We start from the raw sequence: 26,377 nt of genomic DNA, 5'->3' as shown, positions 1-26,377 counted from the left end.
TCTCAAGTAGGCCTTGGGGATAAAAAACCTTGAGAACCTCTGCTTCGTTAGACAAGGATGAGATGACAATAGAACTGCAAATGGCCCAGTGACCTTTAAGGTGTTGAAGGGGATGTTAGGCTCTAGCTAGATTTAGCTGTTTCAGGCTTGCAGTCCTGAGGGATAGGTGCCAAAGCCGAGAAATGCAGATAAAGTCTGCTCAGATGAGACTGAGATTTCCCAAGAAGTGGCAATACTACCCCACAGTGGTAGTATTGGTGAGCTTAACTCTGTTGTATCAAACTCCTGTCTTTCACCTCTTCAAAATTTCGAACGGTAGGTTTTTCTTTGAACCTTCTTTCTCAGAGTTTTGATTTTTTCTTCTGGTTTAACTTTGTCTTCTAAATATAACTCTGCTACACTATGTACCATATATTGTGTTTTTAATATTATGTTGGCAGCTGCCCAGAGTAGCTGGGGAAGCCCAGCCAGATGGGTGGGGATAAATAAATAAATTATTATTATTATTATTATTATTATTATTATTATTATTATTATTATTATTATTTTATTATTATTATTATCATCCATATATAAGATGACATTTTTTGCTAAAACAAATTAGTAAAAAATTGGGCATCATCTTATACACAGATGATGAATGAACAGGCGTAAAAGAAACAGCGGCTGCCATGTAGAAGCTGCTGGAATGCACTTGCAAGGCTGATGCTTGCCTGTTGCTCAACAACTCAAGGGTGCCCTGCAGGTCGGAGCTGCTGCATCACTCTGGCGGGTGCATGCCTACCCCTAGCGCCGATGGATCATGCTCAGTCATTAAAATATTGATTTATTAGTTTCTGGGTCGCCTTATACATAGGGGGCATCTTATACACATAAAAATATGGTAATATTTAGCCATGGCTTCCTTTAGAAACCAGAATACTTTTTCCTGGTTCACTTTTTGCTTATTGGTTTTTACAACTTTTCAAGTCATCATTTTTCAAGAAAATTAAATTTCCCTATTCCTATAATTTGTCCTTTATAAGTAGGATGCAGTGTTCTGGCAGGTGTATGGGGTGTTAGGGGAGGTGTAGTACCTCTGGTGGGAGGCACTTTGTGATCCTTCTGAGGTAGTATGTCTACCTTTGGTCCCCACCCTGCACACAGCTCTCACTTGTGGCTCCTAGAACCTGTCAGCATGCAACAGTAGCCACACACTGGGAACAGCTTCAACTAGCCAACTAAGCTAGGTGTGGGTAGCTGATGGGTCTCAAACCCTTGGTGAGTTAGGGACTTCCCCTGCCTGTGAAGACACACTCCTGCAGATTGAGCATACAAGACCAATAATGGATGCAGCAGTGAAGAAGGTGGAAGTGAAGGGCAGACAGGGCTCATCAACCTGGAAAGGTAGCCCATCTAGGAGAAGGAAAACTTTGATCCTAAACCTCTGCTGCCTTCTTCTTTGGGAGAAGAAAAGGCTAAGGAGTAATCTCTACACAAATCCGGAGTGGAGTCCCTAAGATGGTTGGATGGTGCCTTGTATGCTTCCTTCTGGCAACTCCTGCAGCCAAGCTGGTGCCAAACGTTTTACTGTGCTTTCCTTTGGACCTCATCAGCGAGGCCGAGAGGGGGGTCTTGTCATCTGGGCAGCCCAGGACCTCCATACACACTGCCCAGGCTTGTGCCCCAGGGAGATCATAGAATAATAGAATCATAGAGTTGGAAGAGCCACAAGGGCCATCGAGTCCAAGCCCCTGCCAAGCAGGAAACACCATCAGAGCACTCCTGACATATGGTTGTCAAGCCTCTGCTTAAAGACCTCCAAAGAAGGAGACTCCACCACACTCCTTGGCAGCAAATTCCACTGTCGAACAGCTCTTACTGTCAGGAAGTTTAGGTGGAATCTTATTAGGTTCCTAATGTTTAGGTGGAATATTCTTTCTTGTAGTTTGGATCCATTGCTCCATGTCCACTTCTCTGGAGCAGCAGATCACTTTGGTGCTGCTAATGCATGTTTGACTTCACTCCCGGAGGCACACTCCATTGTCTCTTTAGACAGATGAATGCCAACATAGTGTTCTGTATTAAACCTTCTCTGGATACAAAGAAAAAGAATGGAGATTTAAACTGTTTTGTACACAAAGAAGGGTGTATGAAGTTGGAATCAGCCAGAGAATTTAACAGTAGAAACTGCAACACAGCCGTTCAGAGGAGAATATATCAGTAGGTTCTGTAGAAAACACCGTGGTTCTAATTGGTTGTGCAGATGTTTGTGTCTTGCCATTTTCAGACACACAAGGCAGATTCTTTACCGACTAGTACAAAGTCTTGCAAAGTAATTTTTTTCACCATCTTTAGCAGATTCAAGGAGTCACAGCCCAAGCAAACAGCGTGGTGGATCTGCCAGAGTTAACAAGGATGGGGATGACTCCTCTTCTGAGAGCAAGCAGTACAGTCATGGTCTTGTTACAACAGAACTGCAGAGACTGGCAGAGAAGCAGGCAGCCAGGAAGTACTCTCCTTCCAGTCACATCAGTCTCCTTACACAGCAGGTACAGTGGCAGCAGTCTTCTATGGAACGAAGTCTGTGCATGAGTGAGAGAGAGCTTGGACAGAATGTTTTTGCTAGTTAATGGTTTTTAATGGATCTCGGGCAAAACCTGATCACATCACTTTAAAATGCTCATTATGTTCTCTCTCAGTCTGTAAGGGGTCTTGTCAAGGGCAAAAGGTTGTAGGGAAATAATTTCTTTTTGAATTAGACTTACACCAGAGGATACTGGAAGCATTACATATAAAATGTAGATGCAGTTCTGCCAGAGGCACAGGTCAAAAGAAAACAATAATAGAGCAGACTGTGATGAAATACCCAAATATCTGATCTTTAATTCTGCTGTCATGAAAGTGAATAATAAAATTATTGAGGTTTGTTTGCACAGTTGGGACTTGTGGATGATGGAGAGCCTACCAGCTGTTGAAACTGTGAATAAGGGAGGGAGGGGGTTCTCTTCCACCATGATTTAGTATGGTTAGTCAGGTCACAGGAAGCTTCAGGGAGTTGATTTACTCTCTCCTCCTACATTCATGCAGATGAAGTAGGAGCAGAAAGAACTCCTATAGTTACCCCACACCAACCTGACCTTCCCAATAGGTGGACTTATCTTTTTAAAGCAACAGGCAACTTGCTCAAACAGCCTTGGATCTCCCCTGTCTGGGCAAAGGATCCTTCTGGAGGAAATGAAGAAACGAGTGTTTTGAGAGGATGGATGTAGCAGCTAAAATAGAAGGGATGGTGTGAGGCAGCAGCTGTGCCATCTTCTGCTGCTCCTTTCACAACTCTCGGGTGGGGGGAGTTCTCCTTTCTAGTGTGGTGAAGCAGCGTAGTAGTTATACTTGTGTGATTAAACAGTTTCCAAGACTGTGATCCTAATTACAACAAGAAGTAAGACAGCAAGCAAAGCTTTGCAACCACTGTTATTTTTATCACTGTCAAATCCCTGCAACTGTCAAGCAGATATTGCTTGTAGAGGTAGAAATTAACCATGATCTAAGTTACTATATTACAAATAGGAATAAAGGCAACTAAGGCGATTGCTTAGCACCGGTATTTGGTAGCGGTTATGGAATTAGGTGCCCACAAGAATGTGCAACTTTATATGGAAAAGAGTTACCATTCCTGAAGGCTAGTCTGCTTGCCTGGGACTGGTGGTGGATCTGCTAAAGTGCTCTTGCTTCTGTTTTTCTGTGCTAACGAGTCTGTTCCTTCTCCTTCCTTTCACTTCTTCCGTTTCCTATTTTTCCTCCTTTTAGACAAGAAAGGGTTTTCTGTATAGAAGGCTATTGAAGTAGTTGTGACTGAGCAGTTTGGAAGTAACGTTTCATTGTTTTCGGCTTCAGTCCTAGACTGTCCATTAATGATCCTAGTCTTCTGGTCTCTAGTTGGTCAAAGCCAATAAAATTTTTGGCTCAAAATTTAATTAATCAATTAACAACAACAACTGTTTAATAAACTACTTCCCTTAATCAATTAACAATTAATAAGCTACCTCCCTTTTTGCTTAGTAAGACTTGAGGTGATATGCATTTGGGGGTGCAGATTCTTTTCTTTTTTGAATTACCTATCCTTTCTGTACAATATGCTGTGCTGCAGATCTGTGTAAGGTATTTATGGTACTTTTATGTATGTGTTGGGGGCAAGAAGCAGTAGCCTGTTCCTATTGTCTTCCAATCTGCTGTGCTTGGTGGTCATAGATGGCAAATAGGCTGTGTTGAATTGACATAACTTGATAAAGAGAAGGGAGAATTTAGTAGGAGCACTGGCTGCCCTTGTCCATGAACAAATGTGTGAGAATTTAGGGCTGGCTATCACTAGGAACAGTTCCAGCTCTTCCTTCCAGAGAGTTTGATCACAGGCATAAAACCAGACCACCCAAGTGAGGGAATGAGATGTATCTTTCTTATCTAAGCCAGCCAGTGCTCAAATATTGAAGCCAGGTTTCCTGCAAATGTGATGATCTATCCCTAGGACGATGAGCACATATTCCTTTCAAGTTTTATTTTATTTATTTTATTTCACAACATCTATATACTGCTTGATTGTAATAAAATCTCAGAGTTTGCAGAAAGAATGAAACAATGAAATTATCAGTAAAAAGCAGTTAAGTATTTAAAATATTCACATGTTTTCATTCTGGCAGGGAGATAATTAGAGGAACTGGTCATTCCTCATAGAACTATATGGAGTGCAAATAACCCACTGTTGTGGATTTACAGTAACAGCCTTCTGCTAGGTACCTGTCATTTCAAAACCTGACCTGTAGTTTTACAGTGTGATGTTGTCTGACCAGCACGTTCTGGGTGGAGTTTAGACCAATGGCTATAAAATGAAGGAGTCAGGTGAATAACATAGTCTATGCTGAAATGATTTAATCTCTTGGATGAGACAAGTCATTTTTAATGGCATCCCAAAGTGCTCTGTTTTCTTCTACATTGTTTTGGCTTTACATTTTTGCCACTCTTCTTTGCTGAATTATGTCATTCCACTAATACTGGCTTGCAGCAACTTCAGTAAGATGTCTCATGTTAGGAAATTTATCTTTAGAAAAGTAATTTCAAAGTTTTCAGACCCAAGTGCAGTTTTCCCTGCAACCTGGAGCTTGAGACTTACTTTATTTATTGTGGGGATCCCCAAGTTTCTCCTTCCCTGCCTGACACCCTCCCCACTGTCTTTCTTCTTCTCTCTACTTTGTGACTTTTTAACTTGGTGAATATGACCCACCTGAAGACAGGGCATGGCCCATTTCTAGGTCATGACCTACCAGCTGAAGACCAGTGCTTTAAAAGAAGAAAGGTGTCTTTGGAGCACCACCATTCCTGCTGTATTTCAGCTGCAGCAGCTTTTGTGCAGTTGGAATGGACCTTGTGATTTGAAGGAGGCCGCCAGTTGAACCAAGCTGAGCTTCAAGGAACTTTTGTTGTGGGAAGGATTATTCCATGATCATCAAACGTTTGGCACATCTATGCCCTATTGAAATAGCTCCCACTGAGAAGTTTTGAAGCTGAGAGTACTTAATTCAGAGCCTGACTTTTCAGTACCGGCAAGAGGCAAGTAACCATCCACTGCAGCACAAACTACTTTTTTTTATTGTTAAATGGATGCATACGCTGGAGAAACTACAAACGAATCTGCAAGTTTGTCAGGTTTCCCAGGAATGTCTTTGGCAGGTCTTTGTCTGGAACGTTTTCTGGAGACTAGAACACTTATGCTTTTTATGCATGTGCATATCCTGTAAGCTGGTAAGCTCAGCAAGCAGGGAAGGAATGTCATGGGCCTTTAGCCAGATCAACTTTGGTACACACACAGATTTCACACCTCTCTAGCCCTTTAGTCTTTGCTCTCATTTTCCTCTGGCTTATAGCTGTAAATACAAATGTATGCATGAAATGAACTTGCCTAAGGGTAGATCTGTACTGTATGGGTGTGGCTGAAAATGAGCCTCAGTCGACAACAGAATGGCCCTTTTTTCTCCCCAAGAGGCCCCCTAGCCACAATTAGATACTACAAGCCTTAAGGCCAGGGAATAGTGTACCAGTGCAGTTCTACCCTCTCCCCTGCCCCCATTATTGGCCATAAATACACTTCATGTTTACTTGCCTTTCTAGTAGAAAGATTGGCCATGAGAGATGAGAAGCACTGGATGCGGGTTTGAGGGTTCTCAGTGACACAGAGTGCCTTACATCAGCTTAGCCTAACTGTGACTATATCTAGACAAGGAGAACTTGACTACTATAATCCAAACTACAGCCCAATTGGATTGTAAACCAATCAGTGTTGGATTGTTGCAGTGTGTTTATGTGGGGCTGCTTTTGCAACTGTTCAGAAGTATTCTGATGTTGGGAGAGGTATTCATCTGGAATACCTCTCCCAACATCAACCTACCTGGACTCTTAAATCTTCATCTTAGGCCCCTCTCTGGGTCCCACCTATGAGTGAGGCTGAGGGGGCAGGACAGAGACAAGGAAGAGGCACTTTTCAGTTGTGGCTCTTCATCTATGGATTGTTCTCCCGAGCAAGGGCTGGCCAGTGCCTTCTTTGACATCTTTTCAGCACCTGCTAAAGACTTGCCCTTTTATCCAGACTTTTGATAGACTAGGATGATATTGTGTATTATTAACATACTGCCAAAACTTGCTGTATTGTAAGTCCTTTCAAGACCTTCATATAACAAATAACTAATTTATTCTTCATCGTCATCATCATCATCATAGTTTATTTCATTTCATGTGCCTGAAACACTGCAATCAGTTTTCCTTCCCTTCCTTACATCCCGCCCCAAACTTTTCCAGTAAAAAAACCCTTCATTTATTCAGGAGTTTTCTACTTCGTTTCTTATTTGTGATTTAAGAATTACAATTAAAAAGACCTGTTGGCATTTTTTTTAATAAAAAAGAAGAAGGGGGGGAGTGATGTCGTCATATCTCCATGACAGTCTGAAAGTTCATTAACTGAATGGGAAAGACTGTCACTATCAGATAATTCAAAGCAGAGCTGCTGTACAGATGCTTAAGTATTACGGGCTACCCAAGGAATCCACCAAGCTGGCAGGCTAATTATAGCAGCTGAAACAAATCAGGGCATGGAGGAGTAACTATCAAAATGAACGAAGCTGGTGGGCTGGTTCAAATATGCCTTGTGTGCTCTCCTTTGAATCCATTGCCTGTATTTAATTCTGCTGTAATTTAAACACCTGTCTACATGGAATGTGTGAAATGTCCTTACCCGCCGCACTCAACTGTTTACACACCTGCCTTACTTGGAAAGACAACTTTAAAATAAATGGTGTTTTGATATTGGAGGGAAAATGCAACAAGGTAGCACAGATGGGGGAGAATAGGATAGAGTGGTGAAACAGCTGACTAAATGCACATTGATGCTGGTGGGAGAGATCTTATTTTAGCTGTCTTCATGCAGCGCTTCTTTACTGGAAATCAAATCTTACACGTTACAGGCTTGTGTGCATCCACAAATGCACAAATTCTGCACTATGAAAATACAAATTCTTCAGTTTGATTACATTTGCAAAGTGCACATTTTAATGCTGCTTTCAGATTTTCAAAAAAAATATTTGCGTTTTTTGTTATGTTTTAGCGGGAGTTGGGCAGGGCATTTTCTGAGCTGACTTTTTGATCTCCTAGTTCCAACTAGAACCACTCATAATCTCGTAATATAAATTTGGGTTGCCTGGGGCAAGATAAAGGGACTAAACAAACAAATAAATAAATAAATGTCACTACAGCTTGCTAGTTGGGTTTTGGTTAAGTTTGCGTCTTTCATTTATGTGCTGATACAGCAGCTGCACAATAGGTGGCAGAATGTTTGCACCAACAAAGTAGAAATAAGAAGGTGTCAGAAGAGTTTAGCAGGGATATCTCAGGAGAGAGAGAGAGAGAGAGAGAGAGAGAGAACAAAAAAAAAATTCCTTCCAGTAGCACCTTAAAGACCAACTAAGTTAGTTCTTGGTATGAGCTTTCGTGTGCATGCACACTTCTTCAGATACACTTCAGATGTGTATCTGAAGAAGTGTGCATGCACACGAAAGCTCATACCAAAAACTAACTTAGTTGGTCTTTAAGGTGCTACTGGAAGGAATTTTTTTTTGTTTTGACTATGGCAGACCAACACGGCTACCTATCTGGAGAGAGAGAGAGAGAGAGAGAGAGAGAGAGAGAGAGAGAGCGCTCTTCAAAATCACACTATCGTCCTTTTGGAGTCTTAATGTTGTGGATTATCCTCAAACATACTGAATCTAACCAAGAGTCCACATAACTCTTACTGTCTTTATAATGGCAGAAGAATGCTGAGAGGGAATATTTGTAGCTACTTGGCTCTTAGGGAATTTTTTTTATTTTCTCCAGAGGTTCATCTAAGATGAAGCATTGCAGAGGTGGGTCAAAACCATGGTGTCTATTAACACAAGTCTTATCTTTACTCCATTGATGCTTTGGGAGCTTTATCTTTTGTTTTTGTTTTTATGCTCTGGTTTTGAATAATGTTGCAACAAGTCCTGAGCTCTTGGGACAGGGTGGGGTTGGATCAGAATCGAAGAAAACACAGTTCGGTTCATAGACTATTTGTGTCATTCATCTTAACCATTACAGTGATGAAAGGAAAGGGATAAACTCCAAAGAACAATGACGCCATATTTATAAATATTTTCTTTTGTTGTTGCATTTTTATCCCGTCCTTTCTCAGTGGAATTCAAGGTAGCATACATGGCCTCCCACCCCCTGCCCAATCTCTGAGGTAGGATAAATTGGAAGTCAGTGCCCAGCTCAAAGTCATCCAGTAAGCTTTGTGGATGAATGGAGATTTGAACCAGGGTCTTCCCAGACTTAAATACAACTACCTTTCCACTACCCTGCCCTACACCCCACTGACTATCAACATACAGAGACAGTATCAGGGATTGGGCACCTGTGGCCTTCAAGGTATTATTGATTCCCAATAACCCCAGCCAGCATTGCCAGTAGTCAGGGATGCTGAGAGTTGTGGTCCAACAGCACCCATGTGATAGACAATGAAAATATCTTCACTCAAATATATTATAATCCAAACTTTGTCAAGTCTCTTAAAGTGCTTCCCCTTTTTTTCTTGTTTGTTTTTAGTTAACAAATTTGAATCTGATGAGCGGAGCTATAAACAGAGGAAATGTAACTTCTCCCAGTTACCGATCACCTCTCAACCAAGGAAACTCATTTTGGGCCTTTCAAGCACACACCGGTGACATCAGGCCTGCATCTTTGACAGTGAGGTAAGTTAACAACATTAGACTGAGAATACTAATACAGTGTGTGGAAATGCTTTTCAATATTACTAGTTTGCAAGGCAGTGACTGAAATGTAGCTGCAGTTTGAACAGATATAGTAGATGGGAGGTGCCATTTGATTCCACAATGAAACCTGAGAATAAGCTTTTGATATTTATTCAGTGCTGAGATGTGCAGATTAGGTAACAGTATCAGCTGAAAATGGGCTGTATTTTTTTCTGATAGTAAAATTCAGAATCCCTTTTCTCTTCCATGGAAAGTCTTCTAAAAGGGAAGTGTCTTCCCTATCTGCTTAGGAGCAAGGCAAGCCAACTGTCTGAAGCACTTGGCCAATGGGAAAGACAAAGCCTTTTGGGCTGTCTGCCTCTGAGATGGCAGGCAGATTTCTCTTCTGTTCTTGTAGCCTGAACATTTTTGTGTGTTCTTAGTGGAGAGGGAAGGTGTGTAGAAAAGCAAGAAAGGCAGAATTTACACAAGTTTTTAAGTTGAGCTTTCACTCTTTTTTTTACCTCTTTACCTTTTCAAGAGTTTATTTGAGCTCTACAGTATTACTGTTTGTAGGGACGTGGTTGATGCTGTGGTGTAAACCACTGAGCCTTGGGCTTGCCGATTGGAAGGTTGGTGGCTCAAATCCCCGCGATGGAGTGAGCTCCCGTTGCTCGGTCCCAGGTCCTGCCAACCTAGTAGTTCAAAAGAATGTCAAAGTGCAGGTAGATAAATAGGTACCGCTCCAGCGGGAAGGTAAACAGTGTTTCTGTGTGCTGCTCTAGTTTCACCAGAAGCGGCTTAGTCATGTTGGCCACATGACCCGGAAAAACTGTCTGCGGACAAACGTCGGCTCCCTTAGCCAGTAAAGCGAGATGAGCGCCGCAACCCCAGAGTTGTTTGTGACTGGACTTAACTGTCAGGGGTCCTTTACCTTTTTATTATTATTTGTACAGGATAGGATCATCCATTTCCTGAATTATTCAAAAGAATACATTGCTTCAGTAGAGAATAAGCTGTCTAAATTGTGTGCATGCATGTATTTTTGAAAGTTCTGTAAGTGAATTAGCAATAATAAATGTTCCTAGAATGTGGAGGTGGTGCACCATATCATACGTGTATTTTCTAGTGCTGTTTCAGTTTGTGAACTCAAGCTCATGAAATAACTGCTCTGAAGCAGAGAAATGAAAACAAAAAGTTTTCAATCCTGAATCTAATGAAAAGAAAGCTGATTTGGTCTGTGACCAAGGTTTGTTAGTAAACTGTTTGAAAAGTAATTCTGAGGTGTGAAGACTCCAGAAGTGGCTTGGAGGCTGTGCTCCAAACAGACCTATTGACTGAATTATGGAAGATCTGTTTTCTTTTTGAATCTGAAGATCCCTCTCTCTCCTATTTAGAGTTTCAAGAATATTTCATTTGTTACTTCTGTAAGACCCCAGTGCTTCTAAAAACATGATGTAAGAGGTTGATTATGTCAAACTTACTCCAAGCATACTGGTCCTGCCCTTGGACACTGAACTACAGAGTTCAGTGAATTTCTTCTGCTGGTCCATGGGTCTATTGGAAGCCTGTCAGACACGAAGATGAATTTTGCACAGGCATCAAAACATGTAACTAAGATCATGGAAAGTTGAGCAACACTGGATTAGTGAAGCTACTTGTATTAATCTGTCCATTTTCTAAGCATTGGCCTACATCTAGAAAGTGCTAATTCTTCTGGCAGATCCTCACTTCCTATGTTTCTTGTTGTTTGTTTCTATCTCTGTGCTTTTAGATTTGTAGGAACATCAGATAAGGGGTGGTAAATTTGTGCCTTTATGGCCCCCACCAATCCCCCACCCAAACTATTCAGTTCTCACACAAAGCAGAACTAAAATGAGAAACCTCCCTGTCCTCCAATAATACATTTTTATAAGCAGAACTTCAATTTGTAAGTGAACACCTCCCCCGCCCCAATTTGGTGACTTATTCAGTGGCCTCACACTTTTTATCCCTCTGAATTTAAAGTATGCAGCCTTCTGTTGTTGTTTCATCCCTCATCAGATCGTTGCTGAGCTACTGTAACTGCTCTGCTGTCCACTATCCTTCACTGCTTGCACTGGCCCAGACACTCTCTGTTCTCTGGCCACATGCTCTTGACATGGCAAACATTGCAGCTGCCACATCTTCTGATTAACTAGAAGAATCCTAGCGTGGGAGAAGCTGTGGAGTTTCTATGAAAACACCCTTCCTCTCTGTTCCCATTTTAAGCCCCATTGTGAGCCTAAACACCACAGTGAGTAAGGCCCATTGAGCACAGTAGTAGGAATTGCTTCTGAGAAAACAGATAAGGTTTTTTGTGTACTAAAGTTTCCAGAACCCAAGGGTTTTCCAGAAGTCACAGCTTTGGTTGGCTATAGTTCCTTCGCCCTAAATTCATCTTACTCATTCTCTGCTTTTTGCTGTACTACCCAGTGCCACCCCCACTAGAGGAAAATATCCTTTTTTATGGCCTTTCTTGCATATTCCGTAGCCACCAATTATGTTTATTCCCTGAGGAAGCTTTAACCACACAGTATTTGGAGAATGATCTTAGCTCTGTGTTAGAAATGGTATCATGTTCAATCTCCAGGATCCCATGGTAGGACTGGGAAAGCCCCGGTCTCAACCACTGGAGAGTCGCTGCCAGTAAGAATAGACATTCCTGAGCTAAGTGGGCCAGTGGTCTGACGACTGAAGGTAGCTTTTTATGAACTGTTTCTCTAGAAGGATTGTCCATCAAAGTCAAGGAGCATTAAGGCAAGTTGTTCCTGGGCCACCACAGGGCATAGCCACATGACTGTAGCCTTAAGGGATGGATAGCAATCCATGGCTTTTGACTCAGTGGGGCTTATCCACTCCTGTGGTCAAAAACCTACTTGCAACTACAGCAGCACAACTTGCACTGCCTGTGTATTGGCTTTACCATACTGGAGAAACCTGTGTCGGCAGCTCCAGTTGTACCTCCACCTCTTCTGAAATAGTTCTGAGCCCATTATTGTGGGATGGCACAGTTTTGTGGGCAGTTGTCTTTTGCAGCCTCAAGTCTTGGTTTTGTCAGCCTGGGGCCTCAATGGGAGGTAAAGCAGGAAGCTTATATCTCTCAGCGGTTTGCGGCCTGACCCTGCAACCTCAGATTTCCAGGCACTAATGAGCCAATTAGTTTTCCAATGTAATCAGGGATATTAGTTGCCAGAGAGTTAGGTAGAGTGCAGTGAGTTCCAAGAGCCACTTTTGGCCATGTATTCTGAGTTAACAACAATAGCTCAAGTGATGGGTGGGAAGAGAGGTGACAGAATGTTATCACCATGGCTTTCATTTATGGTGGGTGACATCTACTTGGGCACTTGGTTAACTTTCTTCTCTGAGGTCTGATTCTCTGCTCAGCTTCTTTCTGATTGCCACAAGTGAGGGTAATATACATGTACAGTACTATATTTTTGGAATATGTGGCACCTAGATAATTAACAGCTGATCGTCACTCCTCAGCTTACTTTCAGGGTAGCATTCTTTTCATTCCCATTGTCCTTATGCTTAGCTTTTCTTGGCTTCAAGCTTTGTTCAGATCGCAGCTGTAAGAAGGATAAATGGAAGGGATGAAAATCATACATCTTCCCTTTCACTAATTCATCCTAGTTATCAAAAATTAGTTTACTTCAGCTTCACCTCTCTAAATTTTCCTCTATTTATTTTTGGGGTCATAGCTTTAACTATTTTTTACTCCATTGCCAACAACTTAAGGTAAAGGTAAAGGTACCCCTGCCCGTACGGGCCAGTCTTGACAGACTCTGGGGTTGTGCGCCCATCTCACTCAAGAGGCCAGGGGCCAGCGCTGTCCGGAGACACTTCCGGGTCACGTGGCCAGCGTGACATCGCTGCTCTGGTGAGCCAGAGCCACACACGGAAACGCCGTTTACCTTCCCGCTGGTAAGCGGTCCCTATTTATCTACTTGCACCCGGAGGTGCTTTCGAACTGCTAGGTTGGCAGGCGCTGGGACCGAGCAGCGGGAGCGCACCCCGCCGCAGGGATTCGAACCGCCGACCTTTCGATCGGCAAGTCCTAGGCGCTGAGGCTTTAACCCACAGCGCCACCTGCGTCCCCTGCCAACAACTTAACTATTATTTATTTATTTAAAGGATTTTAGCCATTTAAAACATGTTTAGCCCACTTTTTAGCTGAAAGGGCTCCAGGGCAGCTCACAAGAATCACTAGTAAGAAAGTCTCTGTCCTCAGACTTACAATCTAAAGACATAACACATAAGGAAAAAAGGGCTGGGATGGGAAGAGCAAAAAAGAAATTTCAAGCACCAACACCTAAATTTACAGTTCAGGTGGTCTGATGGAATGACCACAAGTAGGTGGCAATGAAGGAAGGCCAAAGGCAGCTGATTTTTCAGCAGAGGCCATATGATATTTGGGCTTCCCTTCTTTCCCTCTACTGGTCACTCTTTCATATTATTATGTTAGCTTTTTGGTTCTCTGGATGACAATATTTCAAGTTAGGGAATGCATAATTGTTTTCCATCTCAGTGCAATCTGTATCTGATGAAGGTTCCTTCCTACAAAGGTTTATGTCACAGTAAATTTAGTTGTCTTTTATGAGAATGTCTGTATTAACCTTTGCTGGATCTTTTTGCTGCTCATAAACTTTCCACTAAGATTTTAGTTTGCTTCATTTAGTCATCACATTTTTTTATCTCCCAGACTATGGTTTGGAGGACTGGGAATGAACCTTGTGCTCCCTTCTCTTCTTCTCACATGCATGTCTTAATGCAATACTTTCTGGTTTGGCTAGTCAGCTTGCTGGTTCAGACACAACAGCAAAATTTTGAGCATGATTTCCAAACTAGGAGTGCAAACACTGGCTTGATCAAGCCTGGGAGTATTCCATTAAGCCAAGCGCTAAGGGCAGGAGAGACCTCATGAGTCCAGAGATTGTTCCTGCCCCTCCAAACCAAACAGTGATTGAATACAGTCATTGAGTTGCTTACAAAGAGTGTTCTTTTTATTGCCAGTGGTTGACATAGTGCTTGAGTGTATGGGTCCCCCCTCCCTTTAGTTTCCACTTTTGCTTCAAAACTGAATCTCCCACCCCTATTAGCTTCCACTCCAAACGAAATTAAATTGTATCAGTTGGTTCTGGCTATAGTGTGCATACCTGTAACATTGCTGAGTAAATTTGATTAGGAATGGGCTGTTGGTTTGTCAGATTATGCTGATACTGCAGCAACTGCCATACATTTTTCTGCTGCTCTCTTTGCAAATAGATACTTGAAGGAAAGTGTGTGTGTGTGTGTGTGTGTGTGTGTGAGAGAGAGAGAGAGAGAGAGAGAGAGAGAGAGGTGCGCGGTGGGAGTGGGGGAGGCACTTTCCATGGTTATATGAATGAGGTATCAAATTATAGCATAGAACACACAGATTTCCAAAAGAAACTACCAGTTTGCTCTCCAAACCTGATACACACAAGAAAAGGGAGAAGGGAGATTAATGCATGTTATAGCGATTGAATCCACTCTATCTACTGTTAGATTCTTGGCGTCGTTTTATTAAAGCGAGCCTCCTCCGGCCATCAGTTGTGTTGCTGGTACAAAATATTTCATAAATATATAAGTTTCTCAGGTTTCCTTTTTAAAAAAAAAACCTTTCATCACACAAGCCGAAGGACAGATTGAGTTGTTGATGTGAAGGGTTGCAGAAAAGAGAAGAGGGAGTTAGGCAGTTATTTGCAGAAAGTGAACCTTGCAACATTTTGCTGCTCCTCAACATCTGAATTAATTTAGAGCTTGTTCATATTGCTTCTGTTTTAGTCATATACTATATTATATACTATATAAATATGTATACTATATTATATATTTATACTATATAATTATACCTAATATGTGCTTAGTAATATGAATTAACTGCCACAAGTACAAATTGCCAGTTTGTGTGACATTAGCACTATAAATTTCTACACAGCCCTTCATCCAAAGATTGCAAAGGGCAACCTTGCATTCAGAGAGGTGTATCATTCCCATTTTGACAATAACTCCTTTGTTTCTGGGTCATGTGACCTCAGGTACTTTAATCAGTAGGAGCCTTTTGTTGTTTAAAATGTCTCAGATTCGGCTTTACCAATGCCAACTTCACTATCTTCCTTGAACAAAAGCTGCTGGAGCTTGCTCTAGTTATTTATATGCTGCTCTCTAGGGAATATCCTCAGCTGCTTTCACTATAATGCTCCCTACTCTAATTTCATAACCTCAGCCTTAAGTTGCTGTACTTGGTTCTCAAAGCTCTGATGTTTGCACCTGGCCAATGTATATCTTATTTGATCTTGGTGCAAACAGCTGTATGGTGCACTTTATACTGAATGCAGTAAACTAGGTTTCTAACCGAAATATCTCCCCCATTTCTGTTGCTAGCTATGTGGCAAGCAGATTTCTAGAAAGACAAGTGTAGAATTTGACACCAAGCATTTTCATGGCAGAAGCCAATCTGTTCAGCTTAAAACACCTGGAGTTGCTTTATCATCATCATCATCATCATCTTCATTTGTTCTCCAGTACATCCATTCAGGGACAATACAGTGGTACCTCTGGTTGCGAACGGGATCTGTTCCGGAGCCCGTTCGCAACATGAAAAGAGCGCAATCTGAAGCGCTGTATCTGTGCAGGTGCACGGCGCGATGCGCGATTTAGCACTTGTGCGTATGCACGAGTGGCGAAACCCGGAAGTAACCCTTTCTGGTACTTCCAGGTCGCCGCAGGACATAACCTGGAAGAACATAACATGAAGCAAATGTAACATGAGGAATGACTGTATATCACTCTGTTATATAGGAACAGTGAAGTTGTGGTCTTGGACACGTATATTCAGTCTGTTGAGATCTTGTAATCTTATGCCATTAGTTCACTTTTGTTTCGCCTTGTTTTCCATTAGAACATCAGAGAGGGATATGAAGTAAAGAGTTAAATCACCTTCTCTGCCTATAAAATAACATAAGAAGAGCCTGCAGGATCAGGCTAAAGGCCCATTCTGTCTAGTCCAGCATCCTGTTCTCGGTGGTCAGTGGGAAACCAGCAAGCAGAACCCCAGGACAGGAGCATTCTCCCCTTGTGTGGCTTCTGGTATTCAGAAGCATTATTGCCTGCAAGTGTGGAGGCATGTGCATCTGAGATGTTTTGTCCATTTTAAAGATGGAGACTGAGAGTGAAACTCTTTCAGCTGATCTAGTATTTGAATCAATATCTTGATTTATGCAGAAGTTAGGACCGGAGTTGTCCTTGCAACTCATTTTTGCTATTCTGAACAACTGTAAGAGGTTGTGGGTGGAAAAAGATGCCTGTGTAACCCTGAAGAATGAAAGCAGGAACTATGTGCTACTATGTGCATAGAAGTGTCAGCTATCAGTGCATTACTAAGCGATCCTGTCTTGTCTCCTCTACTCGCACCTGTGTCTTTGTTGACATACTTACTAACTTCTGGGTTTTATCTACTACTGGTGGCAAACCTGCACCTTCATGGCCCTTGTACTAGGTGTTTCCTGTTGGAAGTGAGACCCGGAGTGCAGGGAAAGTGTTGCCTGATGCTCCTCTTGCCGTTCAGTTTCTCGCTATCACCTGCTTGGATGGGCTTGGAGGCTGCCAAACATGCTGAAGTGGTTAAGTTTCCCACAGGCTCCTCGGGAAGCTGTGGGGGAAGAGTGGCTCCTGCCTGATGTGTTTTCAAAGTGAGCCGAGTCTTTGAAGTTTCGTTTTAGCAGCTGCCAGGTATTTTTGCCTCAGCCCTGTGCAGTGTTTCTGAACCCAGCCTTCATATGCTGCATTCTTTGCTGCACATGCCAATGTTTGCAGATGGGGGAAGGGAGGAAAATAATTAGCCAAGGGGGTAAAAGGCTTTAACCTAGTTCTACTTCGTTTAAAATTCTTTTGGCACAAGCCCTCTCTTGCTCTTCTGCTGCTTCTCATGTGACTCACTCGAAATCTTTTTCTAGGTGTTTACTAATATTTACTGGGATTTTTTAAAAAAGCTTCCCTGGTTCTGCAGTTCAGATTTGTTAGTGCAGTGTTCTGATACTTTTGTCTCTCTAAAACATGAAGAATGTCGCAGATACATTCCTTGAAGGTTTAGAGGATCAATCTTGCTTTAAAGAAGAGAAATAACCTTAGCTGACGGAGAATGGCTTCTTGGAAAGTTAGAGAGGATCTGGCTGCCAGAGATTATTTCTGGGAAAGACTGATGTCTTGGGACAGCCTTTTCCAATCTAGTGTCCTCTAGATATTTTAGGCTGCAACTTGCTTCCCTTCCAGCCATCATGGCCAGTAGTCATGGATTCTAGGAGTTGTAGTTCAAAACATCTGGAGGAGCACCAAGTTGAAGAAGGCTGCCTTAAGCCTTGGTGTATTTGGGGGCTATGTGAAACCAACTTACACTCCTGCCTCTTCACTATTGGGCTTTGTAATTTTCATCTCCCTCATGCTTTTCATCTTCACTTTTCTCTTTTTTTTATAATAATTTTTATTAATTTTTCCAACACAAAAAAGGACAAAACAATACACACACATAAACAAATCAGAAACATACAAACATGTATAATTTCAAGAAGACATATTTTCATAACCTTACTTCTCGGACTTCCCCTTACCTCCCCTTTTCTGCATCTCTGTTTTAAAAATTTTTCAGCAACTCTTCACACCAATTAATTAATTACTTATTTTCTCTTTAAATTTCTTCTAACACTTAATCAATTACAGCTGTAATTCTATATTTTCCTTTCCCTTGACATTTTAGCATTCATCAATTTTACAACAATTTCTCAAATATACTTTAAATTTCGTCCAGTCTTCTTCCACCGTCTCTTTTTCTTGGTCACGGATTCTGCCGGTCATCTCCGCTAGTCTCATATAGTCGATCACCTTTGTCTGCCATTCTTTCAGTGTGGGTAGTTCTTGTGTCTTCCAATACTTTGCTAAAATGATCCTTGCCACTGTGGTAGCATACATAAAAAATGTCCTGTCCTTCTTTGGCACCAATTGGCCGACCATGCCCAAGAGAAATGCCTCCGGTTTCTTATGAAAAGTACATTTAAGTACCTTCTTAATTTCATTATAAATCATTTCCCAAAAGGCTTTAATCTTCGGGCAGGTCCACCAAAGGTGATAAAAGGTTCCTTCCATCTCATTACATTTCCAGCATTTATTATTGGGCAAATGATAAATTTTTGCAAGCTTGGTTGGGGTCATGTACCACCTGTAAATCATTTTCATAATATTTTCTCTTAAGGCATAACATGCCGTAAATTTTATACTGGTGGTCCATAACTGTTCCCAATCCGCAAACATAATGTCATAACCAAAGTCTTGTGCCCATTTAATCATAGCTGATTTAACTGTCTCATCCAATGTATTCCATTTCAACAGCAAGTCATACATTCTTGATAAGTTCTTAGTATTGCGTTCTAACAACTCTGTTTCTAATTTGGATCTCTCCAACTGGAAGCCAATTTTCCTGTCTTGTTTAAACACCTCCATTATTTGATGATAATGAAGCCAATCTCGTACTTTGGGCTTTAGTTTCTCAAAACTCTGTAATTTAATTTTTCCACTCTCTTGCTCTAGAATTTCACAATATTTTGACCATTTAGATTCCATATTAGGTCTTTTCACTTCCTTAGCTTCGATTGGTGACAACCACCTAGGAGTTTTATTTTCCAACAAATCCTTATATTGAGTCCAAACATTATACAATGCTTTCCAAACAATATGGTTTTTAAATCCTTTGTGAATTTTTACCTTGTCATACCAAATATATGCATGCCAACCTAATCTATTATCAAATCCTTCCAAATCCAAAATGTCTGTATTCTCAAGAAGTAGCCAATCCTTCAACCAGCAGAAAGCTGCCGATTCATAATACAGTCTTAAGTCTGGCAGGGCAAACCCTCCTCTGTCTTTTGCATCAGTTAATATCTTAAATTTTATTCTGGGCTTTTTGCCCTGCCAGACAAATTTAGATATATCTTTCTGCCACTTCTTGAAACAGTTCACCTTGTTCACAATCTGTAATGTCTGAAACAGAAATAGCATTCTAGGCAGTACATTCATCTTGATTACAGCAATTCGGCCTAACAAAGAAAGTCTCAAATTTGACCATATTTCTAGATTTCTTTACCTCCATCCAACATTTGTCATAATTGTCTTTAAATAAATTCACATTCTTAGATGTCATATTAATCCCCAAATATTTCACTTTCTTTGCCACCATAAACCAAGTTTCACTTTGAAACCTCTCTTTCTCATCATTTGTTAAATTTTTCTCCAAGACTTTAGTTTTTTGCTTGTTCAACTTGAATCCTGCTACCTGACCAAAAGCTTGAATTAGTTCTAAACCTCTTTTCGTACTAGTGTCTGGCTGTTGTAAAGTCAATACTAGATCATCTGCAAAGGCCCTCAGTTTATACATCTTCACTTTTCAGTTTATACATCTTCACAACATCTTCACTTTTCTCTATAGAACAAAGTATGTTACTGTAGATCTTCAGTTTTAAGCCAGGACTGTGTAACAAAGGCAGTGATGTAAGTTGTCACTGTGGAAATCTGAGGCATGCAGTTACTTCTTTCTGTGAAAATTCTGGTGGTGTGAAAGTAGGTACTACCTACCTGTGCTGTTTAATTGAGTAGTATTACTAACCAGTGACTGGAGAATCCAAGAATTAATTCCTTTCTGTGCTACAGTGTTATTGTGAAGTTTGTGGGCCAATATATCACTAGAAATGTACTTTAGATTTACTCTTTTGTACAATTGGATGAATAAACACCTCTTTCAGCACTCTAGCACTCCAGAAAGAGCTGTTATTGATGCATTGGACTAGCTTTCTCCAACCTAGTGCCCTCTATATGTTGTGGTATTCCAGCTCCCATCAGCCCAGACAGCCTATGGTCAGGCACGATGGAAGTTTTAGTCCAACAATATCTGAAGGGCCCACATAGGATATCCCTGTTCTACTGTGTCCCAACCAGAGGGCCGCTTAGGTTTTGCTTTGCCTACTTAATGTGGTCTCAAATTTAACTCAATCATTTTCTGGCTAAAGTAAAATTGCATATAGTACACATAGCAGCCATAAGAGTAATTCTTCCATCTGTGGAACAGTTTTTCATGTGTTTTGATTGAGTTTATGTAATATACCAATAGATGAATTGTGCTCATGCTCTCCAGATAATCTGCTTTCCCTGTGCTTTGCATTTGTTGGAATACTTTGAATTTGGAATTGTGGCATGCATTATCTACAGAGGCACCTCTTCCTCTTCCCAAAATAATGGAATAGCAGCAGTTCTCTCATTCATGCTAATCTCATCACATGTATTCTTTATCATTAAAATGTTCCAGCAGGCTGGGCCCATGTGCAGGTGCATGTGCAGGCATCCAGAAGCCAGGACTGCTTCCTGTTCAGTGCACCTAACCATTTGGCTTTGGCTAATTGAAAGAGAGGCTGCTGTGTGCTCTCAGATTCAGCTAATCCAAATCACACAAAGGGGATAAGCATTGCTGCCATTACTACCTCTTCTCCTCTGACCTGATGTGTTGTGATGGGATGGAGGCACTGAACCTCTTAACCAGATGACCCCTCACTTTCCTTTTGACTTAGTTCCCATATATTTTCCCATTTGTTTTCAAAGCTTGATTTTCTATGAAAGGAAAAGAGGGAGGAGAGGGGGGAAATGAGACACTCAGCTGCCAAATATTTCCCAGCTCATAGAGGCCAGTGTTACAGTACTCTTGGCACAGGTCCACAGATGCTACTTTGGGCTAAGTGAAAGCCCACTCTGCCAAAAGCTAGATATTTAATAACTGGCAAATTCTAGTTGTTCTGAACATGATAGTGTGGGTAATGTCAATTGAATCCAGAAATAGTTTAATCTGAATGTCTTTAGATTTTACTTATACAGCCCTTCCAGTGTTTCACCTCTTCTACTGTTTCAGTCCATCTTTGCCAGCTAATGTTTTGGCAGACCTACATCATGCGTGGCCACATTCCTCCTCTAGACCGCCATGCTTGGCTTTGGTCAATTGCTTCAGGCTAAATTTCCAAAAGTGTAGCCTGCGCTGTGAGGATGTCCTGCCTGAACTCTGGCAGCATTCTGATAACCTGTCAGGTGGCACTCTCCCCCTGGATCGTGAGGCAGGGCCAAACTTCTGCCAGCAACTTCTCTAAGAGGAAGGGTGCCCTGAACCAGCCATGCCTGTTGGCAATAGCTCATCTTGGTTCTGCACGCCATGAGCTTGGTTGGGTTCATCTTTTTCTTACAGTGATTTCCTCTCTTTTTTCTCCCTTTACTCACGTATCCACAATCCACAGAAGAAAGACCTTCAGGTTTGGGAGGGAAAGAAACTTGTAGGTCACTGCCACTCCATCTTTCGCCCTTCCCCAAACATGGGGAGTGGAGCCGTGGTATTTCTTTGCACAGGCAATACCAGGCAAAGCACTGACTTCATGGTTGTGATTCAACATCTGGAAATTCAAGCCATTGTAGCAGTGCCTCATTTCAACAAGTGCTCCAGAGTATACTTAATAGAGGGATATTCTTTTCTTTCTTCTTCTTCTAAATAAAATGAAATAAGCCATCCTGGACCTGAAGTGAGTGAACTAGTCACTTGGCTAGCAGTGCTTCAGGATGGAAATGCAGAAATCCTTTTTGGCTTCTATAAACAGGAATTTGTAGCATTCATCTATTTGTACAAGGCATATTTCCACATTCCTTTCAGAGATTGGAATAACTTTTGCCATTTTTACTGCATTGTATTATGTTTTTGCCTAACTTTGGCTCCATGGCTGTTCCCCAAGGTCCTGGTGCACACTTTAGGATGCAGGGCACATGTCTATAGATGCAGGGCATCTATATCCAGTTGGCTAAAGGAAAAGAGCTTGACCAACACCCAGGCCGTACTTTCATGCCTTAGACCCTTGACTGTGTTGTGAACTGGACAAAGAACTCACTGATTCCCAGGCAATGCCTGGAGCACTTGGGGCTTATCCTGGACATTGCACAGTACAGAATGTTCCTTGCTGATAAACAAAAACACAAGATTTTTCAGTTGTCAATGACAAGACAGCAAAGCATTACTATTATGACCTTGACTCAAATATTAGACATGATGGTCATGTCTCTCCTCCAGATCTCTGCAAGAGCTTCTTTTACCACTCCCAGTGTACATAAGAACATATAAGAATATAAATATGAGATAGCTTCCCTTACACATCTGAAGGGTGATGATCACAGACCATATCTACCTAACGATGGACTTGTGGTTGAACTCACATAAGCAGTCATGTAGAATGAGTCAGAATTAGAGAGCCCATAGTAACAATGGTCCAACGGGAAGCCCACCTAAGGGAGCATGTGGCTCAACAGACTTGATCTCAGTTGGAGTTCTGCCCAAACATAAAATGGTTAGAGCTGCTTGGTGGCCCTACAAGCATTCAGGAAGAAGGGGTGTGTGGTTCTGTTAGTGCTTTCTGTCAATCTGGTGGGTTCTACTAGATGGCTGACTGGTTCAGTAAGACATCAATCCAGGAGTTGGAATGATGTGCTCTCAAGTTCAAGATCTTCGGATATTTGGTATGCCAGTTAGTCTGACTGTTTCTGGACCTTTTTGCCTTCACAGAGATTCCGTACTCAATTTATAGAGACCATTCATGTCCAGTACTAAATTGTCCAGAAGCTCCTGGAGGCAGGACTTTCTAAAGCCGGAATTTACCGGAAACAAGTTCCTGCATGGTGCTTGGGGCTGCACAGTGGAGGTGATGCTCCCCCTCTTTTTCTAGAAAAAAAGCCCTGTCTGGAGGGTATTGAACAGGATGGCATATCCTATCGCAGCCCATAAGCACAGTTAAATAACTTCCTTCCTTCCAAAGGAGAAACAACACATCAGTCCCCAGACTAGCATAATGAGTCTGTAGGTCATGATTATTTTGTCTTCTTAAGATCCTAACCTGATCTAGCTTTCTCTTCACATTATTTTTTTGTTTCACCTCTTCCTCTCCTTCCCTCTCTCCTCTGGCACATCCTAGGAAGGGAAGGAAGACTTTTCCCATGAAGATAGAGAAACACTCTTTTCCTATTGTTTTTGGGTCTGGTCACCACAGTTGGTGGCATGTGAAGAACCAGGCCCTTAGTAATGCTACTGCAGTGTGGCAAATGTACCATTTGGCAAAACACAGTCATGGAGGCCACAAGCTGTAGAGGCCAGGCCATTGGAAGTCATTGCTATCTCACCTGACACATAGGGCAGTACCACTATGGGGAATTTGGACTTCTTATCATAGGCAAACAGGCCCATTCAATAAATGAACTGATGATAGCAAACAGGAGAAAGTGAGGAAGGCTACTAAGACTCCCTACATAATGGGCTAATCTTGTCAAGGCATGAGCCCTTTAAAAATGGGTGGTTTGATTTTTCTTTTTAAATTGCCTTATCTGTGGCACTCTTAGCAGATTCTTGCTTTGATGCCATTCAGTTTGATGCCAGAAGCCTAGTGGTTAACAGGTTGTCCAGAAGGAACAACTGGCTGAGGAATTATGACGTTGACCTGGGTGGGGTGTCAGACATGTCATTCTCAGGGCCAAATCCCCTAATTTTGAGAACCACCGGAGGCGGTTTTGGTTGAGACCAAATATAAAAGAGAGCTGCTCCAACAGCAAAGGAAGATACGGTACTAAGAAGCTTAGGTTGTAGTATTCTTTTCACATCTCAGATACCATGTTTAGATCTCCCCTCAACAACTTTAAAAAAGCTTTTTGAAATACTCTAACTACAAGCTTGCAGCCTAGATGGAACCATGGCTTTTAAATCTTTTTAAATTCTATTTTAGCTATATTGATAATTGTCCTGAAAACATAAATTTGTGCTGAAAGTCAGGGTTCTGAATTACATATATTCAAAGGATTTAGAATGCCCCTCTGCTTCTGTTGCTTACTCTTCATAGGAAAAAGTTCCTCTTTTTCTGCTTTCCAGCTGCATTGTAGCTTTTTGCCATTTGTAGATAGTAGGAGTGTAGTATCTGGACAGCTCACAGCTCTGGTGAGAATATCTAGGGCATTCATTCTAGGCCACTAAGGAAAGCTACAAATAATTTGTGGGCATATAGCTATGTGCGTATAAGAACAATGCAGGCTTATATGTTTGTTTTCAGCACTTTCACAGATGCAGGATAGTGATTCACATGAGATGCAGGCCAGAGTCTCTGGCCATGCTGGATGTTGCTTTTGCTTGCATATCCAAGAGTAACTTTGACTCTTAAGTTACAACACAGAGTCATAAGTAAACAAGACTTAAGCGGGGCTCTGTGAAAACTTCTACAAGGGCCTTGGGGGTTATGGAGTGAAGTTTAGGTGCAACGAAGTTTAGGTGAAAAACAAGGGTGAATGAATTGGATAACAGGATATATTGCCTGCAGCAGGAGTGACTTTGGGAGTAGACTAGGTCTTCTATAGCAAGTTGGGACTGAAAAGAGCCAGTCAGGACATGCAGTAGGGATTTGGCTATCGATCTAGGTCACTAGACTTAAAGGGAAAAAATACTGCTGTGTTAAACCTGAGGCATCAGAATCTGGCTAGGTTCAAAATAGAGTAGAATAACAAATGTTCACTGTTAGCACCACAAAAGCCCAATGCCCCCACCCCTAAGCTGCTAGGTATCTTGACTCCTCCAGCCCCTAGGCTTTTTTTGCCAGACAAGCCTGAAAGGGATTGGCATATGCCTATATGTACACACCAGCAGTGTTGTAAAGCCTCAATTTGCATTCCATGACTTGGGGTTTAGAGGATAATCAAGGTCACTAGTATAGAGCAAGTTGATGATCCAAGCTTCAGAGGTTAATGGCTAGGTATAACAGTGCTGCTGCTTCTCTTTGGCGATCACTCGTAGCCAAGTAAGATTGTCTTCCATGAACATGGTCTTAACAGTGAGTCTGTAAGTGACTGTGGAAGCCAATTCTGGATCCACACGTCCTTCCACAATGGGGACATAGGTTTCCGGGTGGGAGTTGATCATTATGAGGGTTTGCCAAATATGCACGTTTCTCTCTTTCATCCTGAGTTCAAGCGTCTTCAAAGCCCATGACACCTTTGGTAAATGCTGTTCTCCAATTGGAGCGCTCACAGGCCATTGTTTCCCAATTGTTGTTTATCCTACATTTTTAAAGATTTGCCTTGAGAGCATCTTTAAACGTCTTTTGTTGACCACCAGCATTACACTTTCCATATTTAAGTTCGGAATAGAGTAGTTGCTTTGGAAGACGATAATCAGGCATCCGAACCACATAACCAGTCCAACAAACTTTATGTTGAATCTTTGCTTCGACGCTGGTGATCTTTGCTTCTTTTAGTACACTGGCATTATTTCACCTGTCTTCCCAAGTGATATGTAGAATTTTTCAGAGATACCATTGATGGAATCTTTCGAGGAGTTGGAGATGGCATTTATAAGTGGTCCATGTTTCACAAGCATACAGTAAGGTTGGTAGTACAATAGCTTTGCAAACAAGCATTTTGATGTCCTGGTCCTCAAACACTGCACTTCAATCGGGAGAAAGCTGCACATAGCCTTAATGTAGTAATAGTTCTAAATGTATGTTTCTGTGGATGAAAACAAAAGAGACACAATCTAAAGAACATACCAGTGAGGAAGCATGTAGAGCTGACAGACTAAGCATGGAGGAGCTTCATGGTTTTTTTTTTTTTTTTAAAGTTAAACCAAGTTCCAGGAGCCATTGAGACATGTGATGTGCTTTTTAGGGGCTTCATATTCCAGGCCCTGTCAATCTACCACCTGTTCTCCACAAAACAAGTGTGCCTGGCCTAGAAGAGTGCAGTACTGCAGCCAGGCCCACAAACTCAAACTTCAAAGCAAACAGGCAGGCTTCTATTGGCATGTATCACATTGCAATTCACAGCTGAGCTCCCTCTGTTGATGGCAGGGTTGTAACAATGCTTTTGTCCTTTGAAAAGATGTCTGCTTCTTTGAAGACCTTACTTTTTGGTCAGCTATTATACTAGTGTGATGAGCAAGACAAAACTAACTTCAA

At 41.7% G+C, this 26,377-nt stretch overlaps 1 protein-coding gene across 5 annotated transcripts in view; it reads left to right on the top strand.

Moving 5' to 3' along the window:
• The window catches only part of TTLL5 (tubulin tyrosine ligase like 5), a 112,514-nt gene that overhangs the window by 61,135 nt on the left and 25,002 nt on the right, over nt 1-26,377 (top strand). For 3 of the 5 annotated variants that reach the window (XM_083731166.1, XM_083731167.1, XM_083731163.1), the window contains exons 30-31: nt 2,338-2,531; nt 9,145-9,290. In XM_083731166.1, the coding sequence (XP_083587292.1) occupies nt 2,338-2,531; nt 9,145-9,290 (340 nt within the window). The remainder of the gene's footprint in view (nt 1-2,337; nt 2,532-9,144; nt 9,291-26,377) is intronic. The other 2 variants (XM_083731165.1, XM_083731164.1) reach the window with 1 other exon arrangement.

Source organism: Podarcis gaigeae, assembly GCF_964106915.1.
Source record: "Podarcis gaigeae genome assembly, chromosome: 1".
Classification (NCBI taxonomy): Eukaryota; Metazoa; Chordata; class Lepidosauria; order Squamata; family Lacertidae; genus Podarcis; species Podarcis gaigeae.
This window is presented reverse-complemented; position numbering and strand designations above follow the sequence as displayed.